Genomic DNA, 12,049 nt, shown 5'->3' with positions numbered 1-12,049 from the left:
ATTTTTAGTATCCATGTTTTTGATTCAGTTTCACTAGCAACACTCAGGGTAAAGTGCAGCCATACTGTAAAAGCAGATTACTGGTAGGGGCCAGATGCATTCTGGGAAACGACAGGTGTAGAGCTAGTTTGGTCTCTTCACATGTCAGATATCCAGCTGGTTGGTTATCTGCTGTGCAGCAGTGTGCAGTTGTTGTTGTCCAGTTGGTTCCATGGTTATCAGCTGTTGTGATGATGTAGAGAACTCTCCGTTTGGATCAGCTGTTCTTGAACGCATCCTGTTTTCTCCATCAGGACAGTGCCAATGTGCAACAGTATACTGGGTGCAATGTACTGTTGAAATGTACATCAGTGCTTTATTGATGATCTCAGTCAGTTAAACTGTCTTGCATTACTTCCTACAAGGATCTGTTGAATGTGAAGAGGATTTAATGCAGAAAGGAATGAAATTGAAATGAGACAAAACAGAAATATAAACCAAATACAAATCCTACTATGGTCAAATAAATATTATAGCTTATAAGGTTCATTTAAACTTGGAATTCCCCTTAGATAAAGTTAGATGAGGCTAAAATATGTTCATGTTCAGACATGCTGCTGCCCAAGATAAATGTGAATTTGACTGTTGCCAAACTTTGCAGAATAACTAAGGCTGACATGTCCCACTATTGGGAGCAATTTAGTTAGGATAGTCAAAGGATTGAGAAAGATACAGATATTTGTGTTAAGTACAAACTTGTGAAAAAACCCAGAGTGAGGCATATGGAGATATGGCCATACATGGAGTGTATGAAATGTTGAGAACAATCCAAAGAAGCATTCTAAAAATCTGAGCTCATTTGAATGAGAGTGTGATGTTTTAGGAACTTTTTAAAGTTTGGAGGTCGGATGAAGCATTTTTTCATTTTTGTAAATAAGCCCCACAAACCTCAGCCAACCATGACCACATTAAATATGGAAGGTAAAACTAATGGCGTGAAAGTATATGCAACGTTTGGCAAAAATAAAAATGCTAGTTTTTGTGTGTAAACAAAAAAACATCCTAAATGTGTCACTTCTGGTTGGCGGCCATCTTGATCTGATCCAGATGACAGCAGGCAGCGTTCTCACAGACATTCAACCAACTTCCTCCACATGTTCCTTCCTGTTCAGGCTGGAAACAGTTTTTAAACTACCTTCATAGTTTGGAAGGAGTTTGTCAAAGTTTTCGTCCCCATCAGGCTGTTTGTAGCGAACAAAGCAAAACAAACTGAGCAAAATGTAAATGCAAGTCAGGTTTATTCAGGAAAGTTGAAATAGAAGCAAAAAAAGATGAAGATTGGAGAAGAAAAACAAATAAAATGCTAAGTAAACATAAAAAGAAACTGAAGACAGATGAAGCTGCACATCAGTGGATCACAACGTCTGTAGATGTTACTGATTATGATGCATTTCATCCTCAGCACAGCAGATCTGATCGTCGCTTCATTCAGTTGCAGATGGAACTGAAAACATGGAAATATTAACAATATCGTTTCAGCAGAATGCATTTTAGACATCAGAAAGTGAAATATCACCAGTTCTAAAGCTGCAACAAGGCCTCTGGAGAGTCAAGGCTGGTTTTCTGTCTTTGGTGTAAAAATTAAATATATTCTTTCTAAGTAAATGCAGAAAGACCCAGGCTAGGATTCAAACCCAGGACCTTGTTGCTGCAAGGCATTAGTGCTACTGACTGTGTTACTGAGCTGGACTGGAACATTAAAGCGGATGAGGGAAAAGTTTTAACCAGACTACAGAGTTCGGACAAAACCTGCTCCACAGGATCGCCATGGCAACCAAACTCTGAGTCTTGATATTTTATTATGGGGTGCTTACGTTTTTTATTTAAAAAAGAAAGAAAGAAATTCGAGGAATCAAAAAACAGGAATAAACAAATTAATAAATAAAATAAATACATATAAAAAACAAAATATGAATGAAAATGAAAAATAAAAAATGAAACCTTGGAAATATGGATGAATTGAGAATCTTAAAAAGATTATTTCACCTAATTAATTTCCTAATTGAAAAGCTGGGTTTGTTAATCAGGTTAAAAACATGGTAAAGCTGCTACTGATGGAGTTTCTTCAAGATAAAAAAAAGGAAATTTAAATCAGCTGAATAAAACAAATGTGACATTAATGCTTTTCAATGTTGTTCTTGAATTTTAGAAATATTTTAGTGAAGTTAGACCATAAACTCACTTTAACATAGATATATCACATCCAGGTACTTGTAGGTCCCAACACAGGGATCTCCGAGCACAGAGCTGCTGGCTAAGATATTGCACTTTGAGTTCCCCTCGCATCTGCGGATTCACATCAAGGTCAGTTTCCTAGAAATTGTGATTTGCCATTTCTTGGATTTATTAATTAATATCCAGTTAGAAAACCCTTTAGGAAAGATTGAAGCTCTGTACTTCTGAAACACGGATTCTGCCCTCGTAGCACAATTAGTGTTCTTCGTCTGCTCTGCAGGTATCCCAACGGAGCACGTCATCCGATTGCTGCGTCCATATATAGCACTGATCACAAATATATCCTCATGCGCTGTTGGAAGACAGAAGACGAAATGTTGGAAATCTGAAAGTATTCATGGTGTAATGCTCCAGAACAACCAGTAAAACCAGTGACCTTACCACACGATAAGTGAGCCTCTGATCCCTCACATGCCACAGCAGTTCTTATTCCTCCAAATGACCTTGGTTCTGTTATATGAGAGATTCAGATCATATTAATATCAATACACTGAAAAGTTCAGCTATCCATGACCTAAAGCAATATTTATGTTTCATAATTTTAGATTAAATAATCTTGTGTTCATACTAAAACTTGCAAAACTAACTTTTCGGTTTTTGAAAACCACGTCCAGCCTGTTAAAAAAAAACAACAACAAAATGAATCACAAATAGAAATGGCAGGATTTTTACTTCAAGCTCCTTGGAGATGTAAGCATCAAATTAAAATCTGGTTAAGAACTGAATGACAAGAAAACTATAATTGCTAAATAAAACCAGTAAAATAATGTTTTTAACAACAGATATTCAAACCACAAAGAGAAGAGAAGGTTTTCACTCACATTGATTTCCAGGACAAATCCACAAAGGAACAAAGTAAAAAGGACGAATTTCATCTGTATGAAAATAGGAAACATTCAGTTACTCTGAGATATGACTGAGAAAAACTCAATGATTTGCTGAAATATTTTCAACAATCTGCTGAACTAAATGGCACAGTTGAATTAATAAATATGAACATAAAGTTTTTTGCAAGACTTAATCTTACTATTAATTTTCCAGTTTTAAGTCAAATCTTACCTTGTTGTGATGAAGAATCCAAGCAGCAGCAGCAGCAGCAGGACTCACTAGCAGCAGTGTGCCTTCAACCAGGGAATGGAGGGTTTATAAACCTTCACTGATGATCTGACAGAGGAACAAAATGTCTTTATCCAGGCAACAATTCAGCCTGTTGAGTTTTTCTGACCAGAAGTTCAGGTTGGTGATGGGTGTGTCACACCTGAAGCCTTTTCTCCTCATTCCTGTTGATAAATTACTGATCATCTCTTTATAGCCCCCAGCCCAGCTAGCAGGTACACCAGACTGAAAATGTTGGGATGGAAAAACCCAGTTGGGTTTTAGTTACTGGCTGCAGCAGCCAGGTGGGATTTTCTGTTAAAGATTCTTGGCCTTGATGTGGATCGTGATTCTGTCAGCCGTCTCCATCTGCTCTCTGGTTTTATACAGGAATCATAAACCATTAATGTCTTTATCTGCTCTATGAAATCCCAGTTATTTTACTCTTGGATGAGTTCAATATTTAAAACCTTACTAATATCTCTGGAAACATGTTGGAGCTAACGATTCCTTCTGAATTTGCTTTTTCTCAGTTTTGTCAGATTGTGGACAAATTTCAGTGTCATGCAAAGTTGATTCCAGTAACTACAAAATGCTGTTTTAAATGATGAATTAATTTCAATCCTCTCTATAGATTTTGTTGAAATATAGCTTTATTTATCATGCCATGATGTAAATACATTTAGGAAGAGAGAAGAAATAAATCTTTGCTATTTGAGTCTGGAAATGGTCACCAAGTCGTTTCTAAGGCCTTGGGATTCTGGAAAAGCACAGAGAGAAAATTATCTGTAAATGTGATGTGGATGTTTCTGCACCAGAGTCTGTGCTGCTTTGTCTGGGACTGGAGGTTCATGTTTATGTTTATGAATATTTATGTTGAATGAGATCCCCATAAGCATCAGCAACATGCTATAAACTACAAACGGATTAAGATTTAGGCATAAATATCTTGTATGAATGGTGTGATATCTAATGATAAGAGCTTCTTCTCAAAGATAAAATGTTTAAGGCAAACATTTCAGGGAGAATAAGAACAGTTTTGTTTAGCAACAGCATAAAATCCAACTGGTTTTTCCAAACTAACACCTTAAGCCTGACGTTAACATACTGACAACCAGGAAACAGCAAAAGGTTAAATAAGCTCTAATAATCAGAAATGAAGAAAAGCTGGACTGTGTTGTTTTGCACATTTTTTAAAAATGTTTTTCTTTGGCTAATGACTTCATTAGTCAAAGAAAAACTCATTAGTCATTGTTTAAAGGCTCTTGAACAATGCAAAGGTATTTACATACCTTCTGCCAACACACGAAGCACAATCCTGAGTTATTGCCTTTAGCAAAACTAACAAGTGAGTCTCTTCTTGACTTTAAAGAAATAACATTTAAATACCCAGAGTATTTTGTCCTCTGCAGTTGTTCTTATAATAAAAGTGCAACAAGTTGCCTCAAATGAACCAACTGTTTCTTGATTCCAAATTATTTGCAAATCGCAGATCTGTTGTCAAATTAAGTCTTTTCAAACAAATTCTTGAGAAATTTACTTACAAGTAATTAGTGATTTTTTTTTTTTTTACAACATTATATTTTAGAAGTTTTTAACAATGTGTTTTTAGCAACTGTCAGCTGACAGAGGTTTTGTGGTTTTGAATTTAATTGCTGTCTTTAAGACAGAGGCATTGTCAAGTTTTAATTACAAGAATAACGCAGCTTTAGGTTCACATCTTATTTGGTAGAACAAACTTTATGTGTCAAACTTTATGGGTTTTTCTCTGTGCTTTTTCAGTCTGGGGTCCCATAATGTTGAGCTTCACATTCTGTCTACAGTATATCTGCGACCCTGTGGTTCTATTCCTGGAAATGTGGAATTTCTTTCTGATGCCTTGCAGATTTAACTTCCTCTTAAAAAGAGAAATGTTTTTTCACATTTCATGATAACATGAAGGCCTGAATGGCTTTGACCTTTTTTACATTTAATGAGAAAAAACTACGCCATCTTGTGGTTTAATTTTATTGCTCTTTTGTATTGTTGTTAATGCCTGTGGTGTCGTTTTGTATTTACCACACAGGTCAGATTAGTGAACAGCAGAGAGCATGCAAAGCTTTTAGCTCCATGACCGACTTGGTCAGTGATGCGTTTTGAGACTTTTCTTTGAACATATCAGATGTTTGGTTTCTGGTTGAGTTTATCATTAGAAATGAGTTTTTATGAACTATTTCAATATTCACACCAACTTTTTGTATTTGAATTTCTGTATTTGATTGAAAGTTTCCCAAATAACATTATTTATGTTTGGTTCAAGAACAGTTTATTTTCATCAAACGATTAAGTTTGTTAATTTCTTTAGTTATATTATTTAACAGGTGATGAAAATGATCACACTGCTGGCATTAACTTTAATCCCACTCCGTCTCTATATGCCAATTTAATAATTATTTTTCTACTTCCTGTAAGGCCTAACCTATCAGAGGCCTTCTCTCCATATAATATATAACATATTTAAATAGATATATAAACCACATATTATACATAAATATGGGTTTATCACACACTGAATGTTCACATACAGAATGTGATATGGATGCATCAATTTAAAAATTGGGGTTGATATTAATCCCAAATGTTAATATTGCTGTTATGGTCATTAGCATACATCATATCTCATTAATATTTTCCTACCATATCAACCCCATGACAACTCAACCACTGACATGGCTACTCTGCTTCGGTCAAACATCCCACAATGCACTGCATCACCATCACATGACCAAACAAATACCACATGACCAACCTCATCAGCCCAAAGGCAGCAAGATGGAAATAAATAATAATAATTCCTGCTGGAGGCTGGCGTCTCCAGGGTCATAGATAAACATCCATGATTAATATCAAATTAGTTTCAGTTATGAGACAGATTTTGGTGTTAATGCTGATATATTGAGTAATTTATAATCCGTTTAGTTATCTGTCATACTTCTGCATTTCATCCTTCTGTTTGTCCATTCAACCATCATTCCCTTCATCTGTTTATGCATCCATCCACTCATCCATCCACTCATCCATCCACTCATCCATCCATCATTCCTTCCTCTGGTTGTTCCTGATTACATCTTTAATTACTGAACTCTGCAAAAAAAAAAAAAAATCCTCTTAAAATTCTGCGATTGTTTTGTTTGTCCTGTTAAGAATCCGAATCATCATCAAAAATATTTTGCTCTCTGAATCAGAAACAAGTAAGCTCTGCTGACATCAGGCCACAGTCAGCAGAACCCACTCAGCACTGTCCTGATGGAGAAAACAGGATGCGTTCAAGAACAGCTGATCCAAACGGAGAGTTCTCTACATCATCACAACGGCTGGTAACCATGGAACCAACTGGACAACAACAACTGCACACTGCTGCACAACAAACAGATAAATTACTGCTTGGATATCTGAAATCTGACATGGAAAGAGACCATACTAGTTCTACACCTGTTGTATACCAGAATGCATCCGCCCCCCGACATTAAAATGCTGTAGAACCCCTCTGCTAACAAGACAGAGGAATACCAGAACTGAAAAATAAAGATTTATTTCCTGTCTAAAGCAACATCCAGCTGAATATTCATGCACCATTAAGTCACTTAAACTTTACTTTACCAACCATCACATCAAATATTGATGATTGATTTGGTTTGATTTCTTCCTGGAGCCTAACACTTGGGTGGGTCCAAACGAGACAACACCAACACATCATGATGTGTTGCTTTATGAGACCTTTGGCCTACTTCATGTTGTCAGAAGGTTTCTATGTGGATAATATTATTAATTCTTCAGTTTAGCTGCACTAAACCTTCAGTGTTGCTAGTGAAACTGAATCAAAAACATGAGAATATAAAATAATATTGTTATACTTGCACACAATTAATAGAGGTCATCAAACTTATACAATTTTAAAGAACATTTTTACAGTTACTTGAATCATCTAAGCACAGCACTGAAATATTTCCATAATCTGATAAAACCTGACACATTCCTGCCTCACCCATCACCAACCTGGACTTCTAGTCAAAGACATTTTGTTCCTCTGTCAGATCATCAGTGAAGGTTTATAAACCCTCCATTCCCTGGTTGAAGGCACACTGCTGCTAGTGAATCTGGTTTCTGCTGCTGCTTTGATTCTTCATCACAACAAGGTAAAATTTGACTGAACAAACCCAAAAAAAGCTGCTTACAATTCTGTTCTTCTAATATATGTTATGATAAATTCTAGTTCTGATTCTCAGAGACATGAAAACTTGTTTCCATCATGTTTATATTGATGGATGAAATGTATGATTTGGTTCAGCAGCTTGTTGAAAATGTTGTAGAAAATCATCTAATATTTTGAGTCATATTTCAGAGTAACTGAATGTTTCTTATCTTCATACAGATGAAATTTGTTCTTTTTACTTTGTTCCTTTGTGGATTCATCCTGGAAATCAATGTGAGTGAAAATCTTCTCTTCTGTTTGCTGTTTAGAAAATCATTTGTTAAAAATCTACATTTTGTGTTTTTATGTCTTTATTTTGACTGTATGTGAAACAGGCAGTGAAACACAGAAATGTGTCTGTATGAACAGCAGATAAACGATGATAACGTTATCTTCAATCAACTCTAAAAACTTTGAAGACAAAAAAGTTTTTAAAAGTAATTATTTTTTATATCTGTCTCTCTTGGTTAACAGGGAAAAAGTTCATCAGGAGGTTTGTGCTTTAATCTTTCTGGTGTTTTGAGTTCACAAGGTGGCGCTGCAGGTTTTAGTATGAAGACAAGCTGGGCATGAAGGCTGATGTTGAATGTTCATCATTTATTGGATCTAAAACTGTTAAACATGAATTTATCTTTAGTTCGTGGGTGTTTGGACTTTTCTGTGTCCTGATATGAATATGATCTGAATGTCTCATATGCAGCATGGCTCCCAGAGGAAAAATCCCTTGTTGCCTGTGAAGGAACAGTGGCTCGACTCCACTGTGGTAAGGTCACTGGTTTCACTGGTCGGTTCTGGAGCATTACACCATGAATACATTCAGATTTCCAACATTTCCTCTTCGCTCTGGCAGAAGAAGGTCAGGCTATCTATGTGACCAGTGCTATATATGGACGCAGCAATCGGATGACGTGCTATGTTGGGATACCTAAAGAGCAGACGAAGAACACTAATTGTGCTACGAGGGCAGAATCCGTGTTTCAGAGGTACAGAGCTTCAATCTTTCCTAAAGGGTTTTCTAACTGGATATTAATTAATAAATCCAAGAAACGGCAAATCACAATTTCTAGGAAACTGACCTTGATGTGAATCCGCAGATGCGAGGGGAAATCAACGTGCAATATCTTAGCCAGCAGCTCTGTGTTCGGAGATCCCTGTGTTGGGACCTACAAGTACCTGGATGTGATATATCTATGTGAAAGTGAGTTTATGGTCTAACTTCACTAAAATATTTCTAAAATTCAAGAACAACATTGAAAAGCATTAATGTCACATTTGTTTTATTCAGCTGATTTAAATTTCCTTTTTTTTATCTTGAAGAAACTCCATTAGTAGCAGCTTAATTTACCATGTTTTTAACCTGATTAACAAATCCAGCTTTTCAATTAGGAAATTAATTAGGTGAAATAATCTTTTTAAGATTCTCAATTCATCCATATTTGCAAGGTTTCATTTTTTATTTTTCATTTTCATTCATATTTTGTTTTTTATATGTATTTATTTTATTTATTAATTTGTTTATTCCTGTTTTTTGATTCCTCGAATTTCTTTCTTTCTTTTTTAAATAAAAACTGTAAGCATCCCATAATAAAATATCAAGACTCAGAGTTTGGTTGCCATGGCGATCCTGTGGAGCAGGTTTTGTCCAAACTCTGTAGTCTGGTTAAAACTTTTCCCTCATCCGCTTTAATGTTCCAGTCCAGCTCAGTAACACAGTCAGTAGCACTAATGCCTTGCAGCAACAAGGTCCTGGGTTTGAATCCTAGCCTGGGTCTTTCTGCATTTACTTAGAAAGAATATATTTAATTTTTACACCAAAGACAGAAAACCAGCCTTGACTCTCCAGAGGCCTTGTTGCAGCTTTAGAACTGGTGATATTTCACTTTCTGATGTCTAAAATGCAGTCTGCTGAAACGATATTGTTAATATTTCCATGTTTTCAGTTCCATCTGCAACTGAATGAAGCGACGATCAGATCTGCTGTGCTGAGGATGAAATGCATCATAATCAGTAACATCTACAGACGTTGTGATCCACTGATGTGCAGCTTCATCTGTCTTCAGTTTCTTTTTATGTTTACTTAGCATTTTATTTGTTTTTCTTCTCCAATCTTCATCTTTTTTTGCTTCTATTTCAACTTTCCTCAATAAACCTGACTTGCATTTACATTTTGCTCAGTTTGTTTTGCTTTGTTCGCTACAAACAGCCTGATGGGGACGAAAACTTTGACAAACTCCTTCCAAACTATGAAGGTAGTTTAAAAACTGTTTCCAGCCTGAACAGGAAGGAACATGTGGAGGAAGTTGGTTGAATGTCTGTGAGAACGCTGCCTGCTGTCATCTGGATCAGATCAAGATGGCCGCCAACCAGAAGTGACACATTTAGGATGTTTTTTTGTTTACACACAAAAACTAGCATTTTTATTTTTGCCAAACGTTGCATATACTTTCACGCCATTAGTTTTACCTTCCATATTTAATGTGGTCATGGTTGGCTGAGGTTTGAGGGGCTTATTTACAAAAATGGAAAAATGCTTCATCCGACCTCCAAACTTTAAAAAGTTCCTAAAACATCACACTCTCATTCAAATGAGCTCAGATTTTTAGAATGCTTCTTTGGATTGTTCTCAACATTTCATACACTCCATGTATGGCCATATCTCCATATGCCTCACTCTGGGTTTTTTCACAAGTTTGTACTTAACACAAATATCTGTATCTTTCTCAATCCTTTGACTATCCTAACTAAATTGCTCCCAATAGTGGGACATGTCAGCCTTAGTTATTCTGCAAAGTTTGGCAACAGTCAAATTCACATTTATCTTGGGCAGCAGCATGTCTGAACATGAACATATTTTAGCCTCATCTAACTTTATCTAAGGGGAATTCCAAGTTTAAATGAACCTTATAAGCTATAATATTTATTTGACCATAGTAGGATTTATATTTGGTTTATATTTCTGTTTTGTCTCATTTCAATTTCATTCCTTTCTGCATTAAATCCTCTTCACATTCAACAGATCCTTGTAGGAAGTAATGCAAGACAGTTTAACTGACTGAGATCATCAATAAAGCACTGATGTACATTTCAACAGTACATTGCACCCAGTATACTGTTGCACATTGGCACTGTCCTGATGGAGAAAACAGGATGCGTTCAAGAACAGCTGATCCAAACGGAGAGTTCTCTACATCATCACAACGGCTGGTAACCATGGAACCAACTGGACAACAACAACTGCACACTGCCGCACAACAAACAGATAAACTACTGCTTGGATATCTGAAATCTGACATGGAAAGAGACCAGACTAGTTCTACACCTGTTGTATACCAGAATGCATCCGGCCCCCGACATTAAAATGCTGTAGATGTTAGGTTGGGGTTCCTTTTCCTGTTTTATTTTGTTTTCTTTTCCTCTTCTGTCCTGGGGGTTTTTTTTTGTTTCTGGGAAGCTGCGTTTCCTTTAACAGCCATCAGATGTCACCAGTGAGCGGAGCCCCTGGAGAAGTGTGCCGGCCAACCTGTAGACGCACCTGCGTCTAATTTTCGAGAGCTGCGGAGGTGCTTCATAAGGACAGCCTAGCTGACACTCCAGTGCCTGAGTGTTTGCCTTCACTGATTTCCTTGTGATCGCCCTGTGACTCCTGGATGTGGACAAGCGCTTCCCCCTGGATTTCCTTGTGTTCCTCACGACGCCATTGGTATTACCAATCGGTTGCCTTCCTCCGTGCACTTACCTCCCTGGTCCCTCCCCGTGGATCCTCTGTGCCTCGCCACCGGCTGAGCCTGCCAGCCCTTCATGTTCCGGGGGCTAACTGTCGAAACTCCGCTCGGAAGCCAGCTCACCCTGCTCTCCAGCTGCAAGGCTTACCTGCTCGCTCTCCGACGGTAACTCACTTCTCCAGCCGCCACCATCGACAATACTAACCTCCGCATTCAAGTAAGCGTCCTACGAAAGATTCTCAGAATTATTCCATTTGAACCATCCCGTGTCTCACTCCGCTTTTTCTCATATACAGTCTGACGACCAGTTTCCTCCAGTCCCAGGTTCCAGAACTATTTCCCCTGACCCCTCTTCCTTTCACCAAAATAAATATTATTGTTGTTTCATATCGCTCCTCTTGGTGTGTTCTTGCATGTGGGTAACCCGGCTATCACCCAACATGACAGAACACTCAGGCCAACAACCTACCCCAGCAGACGCTATAAGAAGGGCTTTATCAGAACAACACGCTCTCATACAGTCACATGATTCAGCTTTAAGAGAGTTGAGTAACAGACAGGCCGAAACAAACCGTCGGTTAACCGAGTTGTCTAACTTTTTGCAAGGCTCCGTTCAGCAGGCGCAGCCTCCAGCCCCAGCCTCACCTGCAGTTCCAGACCCGCCAATCCGTCCCACGTTTTCGGAGATTCGGCTGCCGGTTCCCGAGAGGTTCACAGGTGATGTGCA

At 37.6% G+C, this 12,049-nt stretch overlaps 1 protein-coding gene across 2 annotated transcripts; it reads left to right on the top strand.

The window, feature by feature from the left end:
* Positions 1 to 7,424: 7,424 nt before the first annotated feature.
* Positions 7,425 to 9,765, top strand: LOC116722562 (L-rhamnose-binding lectin CSL3-like). 2 transcript variants are annotated; one of them, XM_032566729.1, is made up of 7 exons: positions 7,425 to 7,544; positions 7,781 to 7,834; positions 8,075 to 8,093; positions 8,301 to 8,363; positions 8,451 to 8,583; positions 8,695 to 8,798; positions 9,541 to 9,765. In XM_032566729.1, exons 2-7 carry the CDS (start codon positions 7,781 to 7,783, stop codon positions 9,558 to 9,560), a joined length of 393 nt encoding a protein of 130 aa, XP_032422620.1. In that variant the 5' UTR covers positions 7,425 to 7,544; the 3' UTR covers positions 9,561 to 9,765. The 2 variants fall into 2 exon arrangements, with proteins under 2 accessions (XP_032422620.1, XP_032422614.1); XM_032566723.1 differs by having other exon boundaries at positions 7,425 to 7,834.
* The last annotated feature ends 2,284 nt before the right edge of the window (positions 9,766 to 12,049 follow it).

Source organism: Xiphophorus hellerii, chromosome 1 (assembly GCF_003331165.1).
Source record: "Xiphophorus hellerii strain 12219 chromosome 1, Xiphophorus_hellerii-4.1, whole genome shotgun sequence".
Taxonomy (NCBI): domain Eukaryota; kingdom Metazoa; phylum Chordata; class Actinopteri; order Cyprinodontiformes; family Poeciliidae; genus Xiphophorus; species Xiphophorus hellerii.
This window is presented reverse-complemented; position numbering and strand designations above follow the sequence as displayed.

What these genes read in the sequence shown, in the direction of transcription:
- LOC116722562 (XM_032566723.1), top strand. Translation starts at nt 7,760, where the DNA reads ATGTTTCTTATCTTCATACAGATGAAATTTGTTCTTTTTACTTTGTTC. An exon ending in GCAGAATCCGTGTTTCAGAG is followed by an intron (nt 8,584 to 8,694) that starts GTACAGAGCTTC and finishes GTGAATCCGCAG; the next exon opens with ATGCGAGGGGAAATCAACGT. An exon ending in TGTGATATATCTATGTGAAA is followed by an intron (nt 8,799 to 9,540) that starts GTGAGTTTATGG and finishes CCATGTTTTCAG; the next exon opens with TTCCATCTGCAACTGAATGA.